Source organism: Streptopelia decaocto (genome assembly GCF_964273445.1).
Source record: "Streptopelia decaocto genome assembly, chromosome: 2".
Taxonomy (NCBI): domain Eukaryota; kingdom Metazoa; phylum Chordata; class Aves; order Columbiformes; family Columbidae; genus Streptopelia; species Streptopelia decaocto.
The window spans coordinates 133,535,265-133,555,803 of record NC_138655.1 but is presented as its reverse complement, the minus strand read 5'-3'; the positions used below and the strand labels follow the sequence as shown (position 1 = coordinate 133,555,803).

Below are 20,539 nucleotides of genomic sequence, written 5' to 3'. Positions count from 1 at the left end.
AAAACTAAGCTACTTTTCCCCAAGCTTAAAAGGATTGTTTCTTCACATCTTAGCATTATGTAAAATATCTGACCATGCTGTTATGTGGTTTGATGATGGTGCAGACACAAGTCCTTCTCAAGGTAACAAAGACTGTCCTGGAGTTTTTTTTGTGGTTTTTGGCTTTATGTGAGAGTTTGCCTCTCTGACTGTTGGTCCTTCATTTTCCATGGCCTACTGTTCAGGTCTCACTCAACATATGATTATTTCACAATCTTCAATGTTTATATGTCTTGCATGTACTTGAATTTAGCGCACTTTTTGTGAATTTCATGGAATATATGTCCATCTACTAGTACATTTTGTAATTAACAATGTGTATCTATGTTTTGCTGTGACTGCATGACTGTTTGGTGAAAGTGGTTTCATCCTGGAAAGATCTGGGATTAGACTTGTGAGCAATTGTTTATGAAAACCTGGTTTAGTTTTGTGGGCATCTGTATCCACTTATTTCCTCTTATTTTTGCCACTTAGACTAATGCTGGCATACAGTCATGAGCATATAGGGGTTTAGTTTGGAGGCATTTTTGGTTGGTTGTTTTTGTTGGTGGTGGGGTTTGTTTGTTTGTTTTTAAGTTCAGGCATTGAACTGATGATTTATTACTTATGACTGAATTTTGTGAACATATTTCTCTATGCTAAGATAGCATGCTATGCAATTGATTAGTGAAGTGTGGTTTGTTTGTTCTGTTGTTGTGGTGGTTTTTTGTTTGTTTGTTTTATACAGGCCTGGGAAATAGATATGGAAAATAGCTAGAAAAAAAATAAACCAGATATGCTATTACAGTAAACAAACTGAAGTCACTGTCCACATATACATGTTGACCCACTATTGGTGAGCAGCTGAGTGCTTGAAGAAAGTAGCATAAGTTATGTTGTTTTATCCATAGGGAAAAGACAACCATGACAAACGCTATGCACAAGCTGACACTCTATCTACACACACGCTCCCTTGAAGTAAATTGTTTATAACCTCAGCAAGTTAGGTAAATGATGGGACATGACTGAAATTCCATTACTGTAGCACTTGCAGAAATGCACTGCAAGCCCACTGGCTAGAATACAGTCTGGGATAACACGCCAATACTAACATTACTGAACTCTTCGATGATCACTGAGATAATATCAGTATCATGCATGAATGTATGACTATTAAAGCAGGTTGTATAGATTATGGGGAAACTAATTTTTTATTTTTCTCAAAAATATGCCAGTAATTTTACTTGGTACTGACAGTTGATCTAATGTTTTCTGTCTCTAGTATACCTGCTTATCTGTCCTCTAATATTACCAGTTATGTTTGTCCAGCTCACTGAATCTGAGAATTTCCAAGACAAGCTTCCACTTTCAGATGGTCCTACTATATTCTTGAGGAGGGAATTTTTTTTTTAAAGCAAATATGACTTGACTGCTTTAATAAGCATTTTTCTTGGATATTTAGCTTGTTTCAGTGACTCCAGTATTATTGGGAAGCAGATGGAACTTCTCTCCTGGTATCTTGCCATCCTGACAGAATGATGGATGTGAGCACTTGAAAAATCTTTATCTTATTCTACATTGCTCTTAGAGGTTTTCTAGCTCCTGTTTTGAAAGTGACACATGGCTTGGCTTATGCTTTATACGGTTCTTCTGTGCTTTGTGCTTTCATTAGGTTGAACATCACATATACCATTCAGCTACTACATCTCACTTTGTTTCTTACTTTTTTTCCCTGTACTTATGCATAGTATATATACATAGGTATATGTATATATAAATATATGTATATATAAATATACATATACTTACATACATATTAGAGCTCTGAGACTGCTGTACCAATATGCCTTTTTTTGCCTTGAACATACTAATCAAAGTTTTCACATACTCTTACTACTGTAAAACATTCCTTTTCAACTTAGTGCACCATTCTCCTTCCAACAGATAAATTGCCTTCTGATTGCTGCTTATGATAAAACAAAGTAGACTGCAGACAAGGAGAGAGCAGTGGATGCCATGCACAACTTCAGCAAGGTTTTGAACACTGTCCAACCCAGCATTCTTGTATCCAGGTTGGGATATTACAGTCTTGATTGGTAGAAAAGAAGTTAAAAAAAAAAAAAACAACAAACACACACACACACACCAAAAACAAACAAACAAACAAACAAAACCCACAAAAAACACAAAGACTGGCTGGATGACTTGGCTGACATGCCACAATAAAAGGTTTTGGGGAGATCTCACAGCAGCCTGCAAGTACCTGTAAGGAAGTTATCAGGATGACAAAGCCAGGCTCTTCACAGTGGCACATAATGGGAAGATGGGAGACAAAGAATGTAAGTTGAAACAGAGATTCAGAATGGATATGAGGAAAATCATCATCATAAGGACAGTCAAGCACCAGGACAGGATGCCTACAGAGGTTATGCCATCTCCATCCTTGGAGGCTTTTAAGACGCAACTGGATAAAGTCCTGAGCAATGTGACCTTTTCTCACAGCTGACCTTGCTTAGAACAGGAGACTGGACTGATGACTTCCTGTTGTCCATTCCAACCTGAAATATGGTCCTAAAGCAGTAAGAACATTTAACTGAGTTTTACTCCCCTGGCCTTTCTAAATATATATTGGGATTGTTTGTTGTCAAATACAATTTCTGCTGTACTGTTACAAAATTCATACAGCAGGTTCTATTCTTATCAGATTAGAGGCTGTGCTTATTATTTAGCATGAATCTATGACACAATGTGCAATACGTTGTAGGTTACCATTAATTTTCACAGGGCCTTGGAGAAACAGTAAAAATGAGAAGATGGTGTAATTCAATTAAGTGTAAGTTTCTGCATGTAGGCAGGAAGAATCACCTATGAAAAAGCCAAGTGAGATTTGAAGTAGTGGTTCTTCAGAACAGTATCTGAAATTAACAATGAATCACAAGTCAAATATGAATAACGAAATTCATGCTAATATTCAGGTTATTTTTTCTTAATAAAGGTATCCTCTACAAGACATGAATTAATTCCTCTTTTCCACTCAGTGCTGATAAGACACCAACTGCAGCATTGTGTTTAATTGGGAGCACTATGGTTCCAGAGAGATATGGTCCAAAGGGAGTAATTGGATTGAATTCTCCTGTTTTATTTGAACACAGATAAAAGCGACACATATGATCAGATGTCTAGAAAACACTTTCTGTGAGGCTGAAGAAATTGGATATAGAAAGCTTACAGAACACAAGACTAGGGGATGATCTGATAGACCTTCTAGTAGGTAATAAGTAGTTTAAAAGAAGAATGGAATAATTTGTTTTCCTTGTCCACTCTGTACAAGACAAAAAGATCTGGGCCCAGACTATACCAAGACTATTCTGGTTAAATATGGCAAAGATATTTCAGAGTACAGACAAAAAAGTAATACAGTAGGTCATCACAGGTAAATCTGCTTTATTATGAATTTCTAGAAACAAACTGGACAAACATCTGTCAGGAACTAGTCAAGGGCCACTGACACTACCTTATGGAGAGGAATGGATAAATGAGTCAATGATTTTCTATGGTTCTATGAACAACATCAACTACAATATCAATCCTTATGGTTTCTCTTAATATAACATTGTAGGCAGCATTAGTATTTTTCTGCTATAGGCTTGACTCCAGTTAAGGTCTTGGGTACCAGCAGCTATGGACTGGTGTGTAACATGGTGGTAGATTGCTTCTTTCCCAATTCAGTACTTGCCAAAGTTTGTATTAGGCTCCAAGTATTGAAAACAATTCTGCTTTCATGAATTAGATTTACTTTAGTTGTAGCCAAATTTGAGTACTTAGCCTGTTTACACAGATAAACATTTTCCCTGGCTTTTCAAAAGTTACTATGAATGCTACCTAATATATGAACTACACAATTTTAGCAAGTCTAAAATCCAGTTTCTGATGTTCTCCATTCACTTTCTTTTATTGAACAAAATCGAGAGGCAGACATTTTATTTAGTTCCATGTATGACAAACTGGGCAGATCTTACTCCTTCAAAAATATGATTTTACAATTTTAGAAGCTTTTCTCAATGCAACATATTGCATTGTCCATTCCTGGTATAATTTTCTGGTGCTCACATTTCTATTATGTGAAGAATCAGAATTTTTGTGATATTAAATTCATGGACTTAAAGTTTTTAACTAAAACCTCAGTCTTCCGGTTGTCCATGAAGCCTGCTATTTTCCTGCAGCATTCTACAAATAATTTATAGTATCCTTAATAGTATTATGATCTTTCCACTGTATAACTTCAGTTCAACTTTTCAATTCTGTTTTCTTCCCTTTAAAAATGCTAAAGGCTTCTTTGAAGCCTAGAATGTTCACAGATGTCCCAGTATCTACTTGGCATTCAATTTCCATTTCTGTGGTGTGTCTTTACACGTAGTAGTACTCTACATTTTAGAAACTATTTAAATTGCACTGTATTAATATATACGTGTAAAATCTTATCACTTCTCCCTCTCACTTCTTGTTTGATTTCTTAGTATAATACATTTATTTTCTTTCTTCATCTGTGAGCTTTATCATCAATAATTCCTTTTGACAAAGTCAATGAATATTTCCCCCTGTGCTGGGCATTTTCTGTTATCATGGTATTTTTTTCCAGTAACCAAAGATTTTCCTTTGCACCTTCTCTCCTATTTATGAATTTAATTTTGCACTGGTTTTGGTGCATATATTCTGCATTTATGTACTTTTATATACTAATTTCTGTTATTTATGTTGGATCTAGTTGTTCTCTGCACTAACCTTGAACAAGAGGCTAAAATCCAAAGTATTCAGGAAAAAAAAAAACAAACTTAACAATTTCTTATTGCTTAAATATCTTAACCTTGGGGAGACCTGATGAATTGTTTTTCCAGCATTTAGGACTACACAGTACAGGAAGCAAAGGAAAGTTTTTAAGGAATAGACTGTCTCTGTGTGTTGCTCCTAGGCATTATCAAAATTAAGAATTGCAATTAAAAGGTAAAAATTTCATCAACCACTTAAAGCTGAGGCAGAACCTTGTTAATGCTGAAGCACAGTGACCGAATAAAATAAGAACACATCCTTATCTTCCCTGGATTTAACAATGCTGTACGTTGTACTTCCCACTAAAGCACCTTCTGTAGCGTGTTGAAACACTGAATTGCAGAATTAGATATCCTGTACAAGTGGATTTTGACTTTTATAAAAAAAATATATACAGACTCATGTGGAACAAGCTGATTTCAGAACAACGAGTGTAGCTGTTGCAGGGCATGTTCCCAAGCTAATTAGACTTCATTTGTGTCTGAGTTAAAAATCTTATTTATGAACTATTAAATCTGTGAAATCCAGACCTCATCATGGTCCCCCTTCTGCTTGTGTCTGACAGCACACCCATATCAAAAAGCTGAAGAGTCGGACTGGACATGCCCAATTCCCCTCGTACGTGCAGTGTGGATAGCAGATACAACAGAAAACCAAAGTGAAGCACAAGCACAAGAGATGCAGTTTAAAGGACACAAGAGCTTCATTCAAACTGCAAATATTCCCATAAGACAGAACCAAGAAGATACTTGTGGATTATTTTTATATTATTTTATTTTATGATCTAAAACTGCCCTGAACAAATAAATAATGCCACTGTTCTTTTAAACAGTTCTGATTATGTAAATCCTAACGGAAAAGGTTACCTAGAGTTCTTACTAACTGATTAGTTTTTCTTTATATTTTTATAGGTTCTTCATAATGACAACCTAAATTTAGTGCTATGGCTGCTCATAAACCATTAGGAACAACACAAATATCTTCTTTATAGATGGGAAGGTAGGAGGTCCTGAAAAATAATTCTGGTTTGAATGTGTGAAAGTAAATTTATGTAAATTGCTGTCAGTCATCTAAGTATTCATTTCACTGGCAAAATAACATTATAAATGGTCTGTAGCCAACAATTCTTCACTTGAAGACATGCAATGAAAATATTTATTCAAAACAGAAAAAGAAAATAACTTAAGGATAAGCATAAGTCTTACCACGCCAATAGAAAAGTAGTTATTGATGATGTTGTAAGGCACTGGGTCTCCTTTCTCATCTTTATCATTGGGTATTACTTCAAATTTCCACCTGTCCAGCAAAATCTCTGAGCTGTTCTCAATGTCTTTTAAGATCTTCATCAAATTCTCACCTTCATAGCCTAGCAAAACATGAAAATGTTTATTTAATCAAATATAATAAAGTTTCATTCATTTTTTTTCTAGATGACTGGAAAAATAAAAAAAAATATGCACATAAGACCTGAAAACCAGGTTTGTGTTTGAAGTATTGACAATTTTCCAGCACCTCTCATTAAAAGGAGTACAAATACAAAGCTGATTTCTGTGCTCAGCTAAATTAATGTAAACTTAGATTAACTCTGCAGATTTCACTGGGCATCAGATTTATACTGGAGAAAATAATTTGATGTTCAATATCTGCCAATCTCTTGAATTTTCCAAACAATTATGGCAGTTATCCAAGAAGCTAGAGTTATACTTTGCAAAATGTTCTTGTTCTGAAATTAATCTTAATGCTTAAATTCCCTTGATTTCAAAATTTCTGGAAAAAAGACATACAGTAGATTTTTCTGATTCAAGTCAGACAAGGTTAAATGTTGTCTATTATTTTTTGTTGATTGTTTCAATGTGGTTAATCATAACCAATCCAAAATTTGAAATCTATAACTGTTAACTTATCAGAAGAACTATAAGAACAGGTTTCCATCTTTCAACAATGTCTTTATAAGCTTCATCCCACCCTATAGAGAGATCTTTCCCACCCACATGTCTTTAGGTAATTCACTTGTAGTAGTTCACTACATTGTACACTAAACTCAGTAGAAAACTTATGCATACTCAGAAGCGTGTAAATACTATATAGTATGCGTGTGTACATGCATAAAAAGTATGGGGATTTAGCTAAGGGAAATTATCAACTCTGAATACTATTCAGACTAAATGACTTTATAATAGATAACTGAGACCTGTGGACTCATTCCTTTTTCAATTTAGAAATGAATTTTCATATTCAAGCAAAATGTACTTCCTGGGTCACTAACAGTTTTAGAAAGTAAAGTCATTGCTGATGTATTTCTTTATGATTGTATAGTATGTTTTTGTTAGCTATTGTTAGTTATGTAACAGCACCCTGCACAATTCCATTTGTCTGCATCCTTGAGATCACTTGCCAGCAATTTAGTTTCTGGAAGCCCTGTCTCCTCTCCCATCTATGGAAGTTCCAGACAATCTGTGTTATGGCATTATCTACCACAAAGCAACTAGGCAAAGAAACAATCCAAGCCAGAATATTTTAATGTTGTCTTTTTCTACTTTAGTCCAGGTGGAACCATTCGAAACAGAAGGTATATAAACAGAATGGAAGGACAGGTCCTGACTAAGGTGATCAAATGCTCTCACAGCCGACCCTAATTAGAGCAGGAGATTGGACTAGCAACTTCATGTAACCTCTTCCAACCTGAATTATTCTATGATTCTACTCTATGAACTGTTCAGAAAGTGAAGCAAGGCTGATTTCATTGGCTTTTGGGTTGGTTTCTCTTATTTTCTTTCCTAACACTATGTGAATAAACAATCACCAGTCATGACAAAGAAAATAAAGGAGGTCCTCAAATGATCCAATAGAACATTATGGTTAACAAAAAGTTCTATAGCATGGAAAATATTGAGAATTTGCTAAAGACTATCTGGTCACAAGGGCAGACATTTGGAAAGGAAACTTGCTATGATGAGACAGAAGGAAGAGCTATCTACAAAGGCTGAGAAGTTCCAATAAACAAACAAGGTCCAAATACACATCATCTCAATTGGAATGATCAACTGAAACCTGAACTGTGAGCCCATAAATCCAAGTGCTTTCACCAGAGACAGTCTTGACTAAGACTTGCTTCACATCTCCTTCAAGTTATCCTGTAACGCAAATTCTGAATGGCAATCAGTTATTGGAGGAGCTGAGAGTAAGGCTCCATACATCCAGGAAAGAATGCAAAGAGTATTAAAGGTTTGACTTTTCATATATTCTCCTTCCAGCATTATTTTGTCTCCTAATTTCCTGATAAATAGCACTTACTGTCTGGAATCCTCTGTGGCAGAAGGGGAGTGCATCAAAGGAACTAGTCTGAGGCTGAGACAAATTTTTCATTTAATATTTATGAATATTAAAAAAGATTAAACCACTCCAAACCCATTATTAGCTTTTTTCAGCAAACCTTTCAGAACACCCCAATTAAAATCCATTTAAAAAAACTCCCTTTATAAGGTATTGATCAAAGAAATAACGGCAATATAGATGGTAAAAAGCCAACCAAATAGCTATATACTGCTGCTACGCACTGCATCTTGGAGGCTTTTTGGTGTTAGCAGAAGCTACAAATAAGGTATGAAGTGTGATTGCAACCTTTAAAATTTATAAAATTGTTCATATAACATTTACAACAGCTAATTCCACAAAGAGGTAAGGTGATAACAGTTCTTTACATACATCATAACAAAGAAATCCAAATACTGAGAGTAAACTTTGTTGCAAAATTTATTTTTTTTATTTTTAATTACATATTGCATCGTATTTTAATTTGTGCTTACCTCCTCCCCATCTCAGACACCTTGCTAAGTCATTGCCAGTCCCAAGAGGCAGGATAGCAACTGGAGGATGCTTAATTAAGTTTGCTTTCTCTGTGAATAAAGAAGGAAAAACATAACTAAGAAACAAAAAGATCTAATCATATGGTACTGATGCAGTAACTATGTTAGGTTTTGTTTCCATGAAAGACAGCGATACATGTTTTGTGTATGAGATTATGCTGCCTGCTCAGCAACAGGCATTTTACCAAGCCACTCTACTATGCAGCCCCTTCCTCAGGCAACATTCAGTTCTTAATCCTAATTTACTCGACTGTTATCACAAGGACTTTTGCAATCCATAAATGTGATAAACATTCATAAACAACGATACTCAAGATCTTTCCAAAACTGAACATGTTGTGCTCTCCATTGTTTTCAGCTCTGCCATTCCCAGCTACAAACAAAAAGAAGTTAAGGGCATGAACAATTAGAAGAATCTTGTATTTTTTCATCTGGGTGACCAAATTTGTGACTAACTGTGTACTCACTTGGATTAATGTCTATACATGAGCACCATTACCAAGAACTCACTGGAACTAACACCAGGAGTTTGGCCATCAGGAATTAAACCTGCTATTCAAAATGAGCCTTAGTCTATCTGATCAAGCCTCTTAGTCAATATTTTTAATTTAATAAGTAATATTCTGAAATGTATGAACTTACAGTGATTTTGACTCTTTACCAGTACTCTTCCAGCATTTCAAGCCAAAGGATCTCTGTTCAAAATCCGGTGGGAAAAACTTTATCAAGAAATACAGCCTTTCTGAAAGCTGGAAGTGGGGTAGATATCCCCCAGCTATAATATTTAAAATATAAAATTTGTCAAATTCCCCATTTAATTGGAATTAGTAGCATGTCTAGCTTAAAAGTTATACTTGAATAGTTAAACAATCAGCTATTTTGTTCATACAAAACTCTCAGCAGGAGTTTATATACCCAATGGATGTAGCAGGGACGTTTTGTTATTTGTCAGTTTCTCCCATCAATTCTTTAGGAAGACTTAGCATTCACAACAGAGAATATAATATTTAATAGAATTAAAATTTAAAAAGTAAAAGTAAGAACCAGCTAGAAAGTGTTTATTTCTCAAAACAGGTGATTTCTTACACTTTGTATGTGCTACTTGTGCCAAAGAGTTTGTTCGCTAAAAGACAGCATTCAAAAAATCTAATTCCTGCACCTACGAAACAAATGGATCCTCGATCCATAGATTATTTCTTAGTTCTGTACCACAAAATTTGTTGCAGAAAACAGTATTTTATTAAGAAAAAATGCAGTCTTTAGTTCAAATAAGGCCATTGAAAATAACTCCATAGCATCTTAAACTTCAGGAAAAAAGTGATGACACAATTAACAGCTGCAAAACTTCATCCCTTCTAAGTTTAGGCAATACACTTGTTAATTTTGTACATGGATTTATGATTTTGAAAGCTGTTTGAGAGTTACAATCAATAGTTTGTGTTTGCAAAAAGTTTGTTGTTTTCTCTTCTTTCAAACCAAGACTAAAAATATGCCTTTGTTGTCACCCATTCCTCCATGACACCATTTTTACTTCTCACCGAACTTTACGTTTCCTAGTCCACAACTCCTACAAAACACATACTTTTAAATATTCTTCATCCAAACTTTCTGTTGATTCTTTCAGCTTCTCTTCATCTTCTACCTAATTTCCATTCTCATATGTTCACTTTTTTTTTTTTTTTTTTCTCTGCAGCCCTTCTTATGCCAAATAAATGATCACATGGGGTGGCAGATATTCTCCCTAATAAGCCTGAAGAAGTTTAAGTCTGTAATATCTTGACTTCTGGGCCTTCCTAATGATTTGTAAAGAGGACTTTACGGCCGACTGACTAAAAGAATTCCAAAACTGAAATGACATACATACCCTACTGCACAGGTATCTACACAGCTGTCAGAACAGTCCTTTTCAAATGACTGTTATCCCATTATCTCCATTATGAGATAATGGAGCATAAACAAAAATTTGGAAATTGTAAAAGCAAATGAGCAAATGAGTAAATGGTCTTAAGAGAAACAACTTAGATTTGATTCAGTTTGGGCAACAGACTTTTAATTTAAATCAAAACAAATCAAAAGTCTTGATTTCTGGGAATCCGAAGGACTCTGAACACTGGACTTGTCTAGAAATTTTGAATATCTCTTGTAATTTGAATAACCTTAAAAATAATCATGTCCCAAACTGACACATTTAAAAAAAACAAATGAACAACATCTTGTTTGAAACACCTGTATCCATAAGCTGGTAAATAGGGAGGAGCAGTAAAATGAAAAACATGAGTCAAGAAAAACTGTGTAAACACTATTGATTACCTATGCAATCCAAAATCCAGCCTACTGTTCCGTCTCCACCACATGCTAGCACTCTGAACTCAGGAACATCTCGGAAAAAATTTAACCTAAAAACAGCAAATGAAGATATCTATTTAATTAACATAAATGCACTGTGCGTTATGCATACATTTTATGGCTTAAGGCATTTTATTTAATAGTAAATGGCATGCAAACACTTGAAATAATCGTCACCTCTGCTCAGGCATTCATTTTTAGACAAAAACAGTCCAACATTGTATTATCTGAAAAATTTAATATGAAATCATTAATTCAAGGGTTATTATGGTACGCTAATACTAGAATAACTCATTGTTAACCCAAATTTTTGTCTCAGTCCCAATCCTGTTAGAAACTATTGCCAGAAAACATTCTCTGTTTACATAGTTGCAAATGGGTATGTAGTCTCTCAAGACAGAAGAGTCTAAGGTGGATAAATGTATTAGCCACAACATTTCCTTGTGAGGTGCTGGCTATAAAAGCATATGAAAAAAGCATGTTTCTGACCATACACTAATACGTATTAAGATGAGCATCTTGTGGTTGATAAAACCAGTTTTGCACCATGGTTTAATACAAAATGAGTAAGTATCAGATAGAATTCACTCATTCCATCATCCTACAAACTGTATTTTAAATGTGAAACATCCTGGTAATATTTGCCTGGCTATTTCTGCTTCCATTTCTATTGAGTGCTGCACAGTATTATCATACCATTATCCACTTCATTCAATACCAATGTTCCATAATGCTGAAAAGTGAGGATATATTGAAAATACTGCAACTTAGAATTGTTCTAACTTAAAAGTATTTTTTCAGGATAGCTTTTGACACATACTGAAATTAGTCCTTACACATATATTGTGACTAGACAAAAACATTTCAGTGTGTGTATGCAAAATCATATATATTCTAGTGATTAGTGTTGTGAACATCTGAATGCATATTTTATATGATAGTGACCGGATCTGATTTTCAGTTTGCAATCTTGTAAAAAAAGGTCCACAAATTCTTAAATATGCAATAACTAGCGAGTGTTTAATTCAAGCTATTTTCCATATGAAACTTCAATGCTGCACAGAGAATGGTGTTCCTGTCCATAGAAAGTTTTAAAAATTGTTTTAGGCTTCTTGATAAAATCAAGAACAAATGCAAAACCAGAGAGTTAAAGAAAGAGCATACAACAAAGGAAAGTACAGGGGTCAAAAAATGTTATTTAAGATGTAGAAGACAACAGCATAACCTTTTGTTTTATTAGTTTTAGACCAGAATTTCAGGGTTAGCAAGGCTACACAGAGCTTAGCCCATCACATTGTTATCCCACTCCCGCTAATATTCGCTGCTCAGAAGAGTTCTTAGACAATTTCAAGTGTCAATGTCTGAAAGATGCACTCTATATTAAACCCTTCTTTGCCCTTCTCACCTCTTATCTTTTACTTTCCACATCTGCAGGACAAGCACTATAGGACCCCTTGTTATCCAAGACATGATATGGCAAATCTGACTGGGTACACTTGGGGAACACATCTTCTAATATGCACATGTGCTGGAAGACCCTCTCCTGGAAGTCACGTCCTACCACCAAGATATGTCCAGGCCCACAGGTGTGCATCTCTCTCACTTCACCACCCTCCGCAAAGAGACAAGTGCCTCCCATCACTCGCATTCCCACTTTGACCCAATGTGATGGGACTGTAGAATGTTAGCAGATCTAATTATATTGCTTCCAGTACTGAGGGTATTTCAGATTAATTTAAAATCGAATTATAGCCCAGAAGTGAAGGCAAGGTACTAACTTCTATAAATATTTAAGCATTTTCACCACATGTAACGGATGCCAAAAGAAAGCCTGGAAAAAACAAACAAACAAAAACCAACACCAGCAGTCCAAAAACCAACACCAGCACCAGCAAGGTACTAACTTCTATAAATATTTAAGCATTTTCACCACATGTAACGGATGTCAAAAGAAAGCCTGGAAAAAACAAACAAACAAAAACCAACACCAGCAGTCCAGGGTTGATGCTAGCATTAATCCAGATAGCAAGAATATAGACCTAAACCTCCATCTCCCTTTTTATAAGCAAGCATCCTCACCATATCAAAAATTAATTTTGTTTTGACTTTATATTTAATCTTCATCAAAAAAAGTGTAACTTTCCAAGAAAGTCGGGGATTGAAGAATGTGACAAAACCATATTGCCAAAAAAATTCTCAATAAGCTTCATTCACATTTCACAGAATCACAGAATGTCAGGGATTGGAAGGGACCTCAAAAGATCATCTGGTCCAATCCCCCTGCTGGAGCAGGAACACCTAGATGAGGTTACACAGGAAGGTGTCCAGGCAGGTTTTGAATGTCTCCAGAGAAGGAGACTCCACAACCTCCCTGGGCAGCCTGTTCCAGGGCTCTGTCACCCTTACTGAGAAGAAGTTTCTTCTCAAATTTAAGTGGAACCTTTTGTGTTCCAGTTTGAACCCATTACCCCTTGTCCTATCATTGGTTGTCACCAAGAAGAGCCTGGCTCCATCCTCGTGACACTCAACCTTTATATATCTGTAAACATTAATGAGGTTGCCCCTCAGTCTCCTCTTTCCCCTGGAGCATTTTCTGTTCATACACAGTGAATTTTCCAAACATTTTCATAGCACAGCACTAAGTTCATATGACTTTCTCTTTTTATAAATTTAAATATTAAAATTATATATAGATTATATATCATACAAAAATGCATAAAAATAGAGTATAATGTACCATACATTGTATATTTGCATATATAAAGATAGCGTATATAAATGTACTATAACAAATATAAATATTTATAAAATCAAATTAATTTATAAAATTAAATATAGCTATATAATTACATATGTAAATAAATCTCATTCACTGAATTAGAATGTGCAGTTGGTAAGGGAACATGATTTTCTATGTATAAGGTTCCATTCAAACTCAGTAAGTGTTATAATGGTAAAGAAAGAATTTGACAGACTTCTTAATAGAACTGCAGGTAAAGCATAAGTATTGCCTATGAAGACAGCTTTAGCCAATTAGTGTTTTAATAGCACCTGTTACCTCTTAGTCACAGAACATTTTATATGGTTTGAAAAGAAAAAAAGTGTTGGACTAGAAAGTGGTTTGAAATGGAGATTTAAAAAACGGAAGCAATTGTAAAGGTTTTGTGCACTGTCAGACTAAGGCAAAGGACCACAAGAGAAGATGCAGTCTTATTTTCTTGAACTGATTTATAAAATTTTACAAGTATTCGAAGTATATATAATAATAATCAAATAACAGAAAAATATACACCAGTATGTACAATGGGTTTATTCCTCTAAGGTTTTACGTCTACTTTTTAACAAATTATTACTATTATTATTAAAAAATTTAGAGAATTACTCTTTACACAGCACAATGCAGATCTGAATCTTATGACAAGTATGACATTAAGGACAGGTGTTCAATATATCAATAATATTTAAAAAAAATTACATCAATGACCTTAAGAGATATTAAATGGGTTATCAGAAACATGTGAATGATACTTCAAAGCATGTACTTTATTTGTATCAAATAATTCGTACTACAATTCACACAGAATCATTTAAACAACATATAATTTTGACTTTTTTCAATTAAGAAAAATATTGCCACTAACAAAAATTCCCCTTTTGTTTATGGACATTAGAATAGGTAGATATTCTTTTATATAGATTTGATATTTGTATACATTATAGTAAAAAGCTTTCCTACATCACAGAAGTCAGCATAGCTGGAATGGTACATAAGAACATTAGGCTGGTACAGTCTGTAATCCAAGTTATACCTATTCTTCAGTCACTGGCAAAAAGGCAACAAGAAAGATCAGCAGAACTTCTATTACCACCTCCTACCACAGGACAAACAAAACTCTTGATACATTTGGGAATAAAAGATGAAAAGGTACAACTGTAATAATCCACAAGAAGAGAACAAAAATGCGTGGTTGCACACTAAGACCTTAAAAGAGCAGAATATTTGCTAGGTGAATTGTTAGATGATTCTGGAAATTTAACCGCTTCTCTTTCTACTGAGAAAGGTCAATACAACTAATCCCTAAATTTGGATTACAAGAGATTATTACATTTGATTGTATTTCTACCATCAAAATTGACAAGATCATCTAATTCTTTCCTGATGATCAAGTTCTTCTATCATTAAAATGCAGCTTCCCTTTTTTTTTTTTTTTTACGATGTCTCCCAACTTTCCACTTCCAATAAATTTCATAAGCATACACATTGTTCTTAGTCCATGGTCAACTGTGAATACAGTTAATGGGCTCAGTCATAAGACTGAGCTGGAAAACCTATCAATAGAGATCTTCATCTCGATAGTTCCCTTGTACATTGACCTGTTTTAGTCTTAACTAATATGGTTTCCTATCTGCTAGAAGTAAAACAAATAAACCACTCAAGGTGTCTGATACCAACCTATTTTTATTTTATTTTGTCAGACACAAGGATCACACACACAAGCAATTACTGAGTTTCTGCTGATAAATTAGTAATTTCTACTTGAAACATGGCAACTCTTTCAATTACCTATACTACTCTAATTCAGTTTCTTGTAATCATCTCATCAAATCCATACAAATGCAGAGAAACTATGAAAAAAAACACCAACAGTACAGGACTTAACTGTTTGCTGTCAAATCATCCATTCAATTGATTTATGCACAGAAAACACACACTCCACTCCACCCCTTACTCTTATAGTATAGTTTTAGGAAACCCAGTCTCACATTAAAACTATTTTAAAACAGAAGCTGGAATGCTTTCCATTCAGGTGCCTGCACATGACTTTTTCCCTCATGCCCAGAAGCAGTGCACTACATTGAGATCTCAGGTGCTCAGCCACACAAGGTGGAATAACAACAGCCCTGTGTGACCTTGTTCAGCCAGTTGCTTTCACTTACAGTGGAAGCAAAAATTAAAACTGTCAAGTGCCCAAGCGTAAAATAATCCACTATATACTGGTATCTCAGGATAGGTATCGGCTAAATGTGAGGTGCATTGCAAATTACCAGTGGATAGAAAAATGCTATTTAACTTGGTAAATTTCTCCACTGCAGAGAAGAGAAAAGTGAAAAAAAAAAAAAAGGGAACATAGTATCTGTCTACATTAGAGAAATTTTCTCTTGAAGACCCTACATAGCATTACAGCTAATTAAGTTCCTGTGGCTTAAATCCATGTTTTTCCTCAGTGGTTTTACAGTTACCCCTGAGTAATTTGGATTCATTTTTTGGAAAAGGAGAATTACTTAGAAATAGATGATTAGTAAAATTTGCAAAGACTTTTGCCTCATAGCTTCTCAGACAGTATTTATTATACACAGTACATGAACTTTACCAATTACTATACTTGCGTTTAATTGTAATCAGCTGCAAGAGTTCAGAAGCTCTGTATTATGATTTACAGAGATACTGTATTAAAAGTTATCTGTTATTACTTATGTTTCAAAACTTCTATATTTACAGTAATAAAGTACGGTGGCCTTAAAGGTATTGGGACAATAATACTGAATGAAAAAATATGTAAGATCATTAATTCATAAAATGTGGTAGAAATAAAATACAGTCATACTATAAAAAAATTTCTTGAATGGCATGTGTAACTTATCAGTTTGATAATTACAAGTTCACTAGTATGACATTTGCATATCGGAAGAGAATTTATGCTGTGTATGAACAGAAGTGAATGAAAGATAAATGTTCACCCTAAATATTATGAACTCAAAGCAAATTAGAGCCTGTTAAATCTTCATTAACAGATTTATGTTGATACAGGACCGATCTGATAGATACCTCACACTTCCAGGTGAACCCTATCATTTAGAAACTCTGTCCTCTAGTGGATTCACAATGCTGAGTTTAATCTAGTAATTTCACTAATTTAGACGTCCAAATCACTGCTGATTCTTCTTAAACTAACTGTCCAGAAGAAAGCACCAAGTTCAAAGACAAAGCAACTGCACTGTTGCAATGTTTATGTCTTTATTGTAATGACCTCATTGTAGTCATTTTACTAAACAAAGCAAATATACTCCTTGACAAATGGTTATTTACTTGAGCCTATGAATGAAAACTAAAAACAGTTTTTCCTCCTCTAGACTGCCAGGCTGAGCTGGCCATGTAACTGGACAATGTATACAATTCAACCTCATTACAACTCTGAGTTACAGTTTTCTATACAGTGCAATGACACTATTAACATAACAGTAATTTCAGTAAATCACTCTAATAAAAAAAGTTTCAATAAATTCAGTTTCTCATGCATGAGGCAATATATTCTCCTCCTGGAATAGCATTTTAACGTGAAAAAGTTAATTGGTAGATGCATATATGGCAGCTGCAAATATTGTTTATCTAAAGATAAAAGCAGCTATCAACTTAAAATAAAAGGCTTGCAAAAAAAACCCCATGACAATACATTTAATAAACAAAAACCCCAGTCCTTCAGTCTGTGATCACATTGGATATTGAGGGACCCCATGAACATAGGGGACATTCAACTGTCAGGTATGCAACACTGAAAACAATGGTCCATATGGTATGCTTCACACTCAAAAATAACATTAATATCATAGAATCATATAATGGTTTAGGTTGGAAGAGACCTTTAAAGACCATCTAGTTTGACTCACCTGCCATGAGGAGGGACATTTTTCACTAGATCTTATTGCTCAGAGCCCTGTCCAACCAAAACTTAAGTTTTCCTTAACTACTGCTTAAGATGTAACCCAACCTATTTTTCAATATAGCATTAGTGTCAGTAGATGGCCCCAAATCATTCTGATACAGGTACTAAACAATAAAGATTAGCATCAAACCTATATTCCCTGCAAGAACGAAATTAGCTTTATCTGCATAATTGCCACAAGATGGATAGCAGCCTTGCAGATTTGAGAGAGATGTATGCCAGTCACAAGAAGAAATACAGAAGCATTTGTGGGAAGAGTGAATCAATATATGCTGGGTAGTGGATAAAGATGCTGGATGTCATACATTCAGAAGTAACTTAACTGTGACAGTCAAAAGCTTATCTTGGCGTGACTGAAAAAGAGAACCAGTTTAAGAATGCAAGAAGACCAAACTAGTAAGCAAACTAAAGGATGAGGCAGAGGCTTTTAAAATGGATTTCAGACAAATCATAGAATCATTCTGGTTGGAAGACACCCTCAAAATCATAAAATCCAACCATAATTGAGCTCTAACACTAAACCATCTCCCTAAGAGCCTCATCTATACATCTTTTAAACACCTCCAGGGATGGCAACTCAACCACTCTGTTCTACTGCTTTACAACGCTTTCTGTGAAAAAAAAATTCCCAATATCCAATCTGAACCTTCCCTGGTGCAACTTGAGGGCATTTCCTCTTGTCCTATCACTTGCTACTTGGGAAACGAGACCAACACCCTCCATGCTACAAACTCCTTTCAGGTAGTTGTAGAGAGTGATAAAGTCTCTCCTCAGCTTCCCTTTCTCCAGGCTAAACAGCTCCAGATTCCTCAGCTGCTCCTCATGAGACCTGTGCTCTAGATCCTTCACCAGCTTCTTTGCATTCCTTGGACACGCTCCAGCACTCAAATGTCTTTCTTGTAGTGAGGGGCCCAAAACTCAATACAGTATTTGTGGTGCAGCCTCTCCAGTACCAAGTATAGCGAGATGATCACTTCACTTGTCCTGCTCGCCACACTATTCTTCTTGCACGCCAGGATGCTGGTGGCTTTTTTGGGCAAACTGCTGGCTCATGTTCAGCCAGCGGCTGACCAACACTGCCAAGTCCTCTTCTGCCAAGCAGCTTTCCAGCCACTCTTCCCCAAGCCTGTAGCGCTGCCTGGGGTTGTTGTGACCCACGTGCAGGACCCAGCACTTGGCCTTGTTGAACCTCGTACAATCAGCCTTGGCGCATTGATCCAGCTGGTCCAGATCCCTCTGTATGGCCTTCCTACCCTCCAGCAGATCAACACTCCCACCCAGCTTAGTGTCGTCTGCAAACTTACTGAGGGTACACTCGGTCCCCTTGTCCAGATCATTGATAAAGGGATTAAACAGAACTGACCACGGTGCTGAGCCCTGAGGAACACAACTCATGACTGGCCGCCAACTGGATTTGACTGTGATCACCACAACTCTTTGGGCCAGGCCATCCAGCAGTTTATTACCCTGCGAAGAGTACATCCATTCAAGCCATATGCAGCCAGTTTCTCCAGGAGAATGCTGTGGGAAACAGCATCAAAGCTTTACTGACGCCTAAGTACACAATATCCACAGCCTTTCCATCACCCATTAAGCAGGTCACCTTGTTGTAGAAGAAGATCAGGTTGGTCAAACAGGACCTGTCTTTACAAACCCATGCTGACTGGGCCTGATCACTTTGTTGTCTCATATGTGCCACATGATGGCACTCAAGATGATCTGTTCCATGACCTTCCCAGGCACTGAGGTCAGACTGACAGGTCTGTAGTTCCCCGGGTCCTCCTTAGGCCCTTCTTGTAGACGGATGTCACATTTGCCAACTTCCAGTCAACTGGGACCTCCCTGGTCAGCCAGGACTGCTGATAAATAATTGAAAGTGGCTTGGTGATGACCTCTGCCAGCTCCATCGCTACGCTTGGATGGATCCCATCCGGCCCCATAGACTTGTGTGTGTCTTGTGTAGCAGGTTGCCAGCCATTTCCCCTTGGATTATTGGGTCTTCATTCTGCCTCCCTGTCCCTGTCTACCAGCTCAGGAGCTGGGTACCTGGAGCACAACTGGTCTTATAAAGACTGAGGCAAAGAAGGATTTAGTACCTCAGCCTTTCCTCCACCTTTTGTCATTATGTTTCCCCCTACACCCATCAGAGGACAGAGATTCTCCTTAGCCCTCCATTTGTTGTTGATGTATTTATAGAAACAATTTTTCTTCCCTTTTACAGCAATAGCCAGGCTCAGATCTATTTGGGCTTTGACTTTTCTAATTTTCTCCTTGCATAACTTCACGGCATCCTTGTAGTCCTCTTGAGTAGCCTTCCCCTTCCTCCAAAGGTTATAAATTCTCCTTTTATTTGCAAGATCCAATCGAAGTTTTCTACTCAGCCAGGCCACCCTTCTTCCCCGTTGGCTCGTCTTCTGGTACATGGGGACAGCCTGTTCCTGTGCATCTAAGTTCTCCTAAGATTTACAAAGGCTGTGTGTGGCAAACTCACTACTGAACAATTACAACGATTAAGAGAGAGGTGAATGTATCTGTCGCACAACTTTGGAAGTCTAGACTGAGATAAGAGTGGAAATTACTGATATTTACAATACTTAAAGATTGTGATGCGTATGCAGCAAACACCACAGATGTCATACAAGTAAAAATACTGTTAAATAGCTGTTTAAAATATATCTTTAAACCCAAGGTTTAAGTTTCACATATGAAGACTTATTGTGTTCTAAGTACTACTGCTTTATCGTGCACAACTGTAATTTT

General features: G+C 36.0%; 1 protein-coding gene across 3 annotated transcripts in view; it reads right to left on the bottom strand.

Annotated features, from left to right (window-relative positions):
* DGKB (diacylglycerol kinase beta) overlaps positions 1-20,539 on the bottom strand; it is a gene marked incomplete at its 5' end in the record, with an annotated part of 319,453 nt that overhangs the window by 188,130 nt on the left and 110,784 nt on the right. For all 3 annotated transcript variants that reach the window (XM_082045820.1, XM_082045821.1, XM_082045822.1), the window contains 3 exons: positions 6,051-6,211; positions 8,652-8,741; positions 11,022-11,107. In XM_082045820.1, coding sequence (XP_081901946.1) covers positions 6,051-6,211; positions 8,652-8,741; positions 11,022-11,107 — 337 coding nt within the window. The remainder of the gene's footprint in view (positions 1-6,050; positions 6,212-8,651; positions 8,742-11,021; positions 11,108-20,539) is intronic.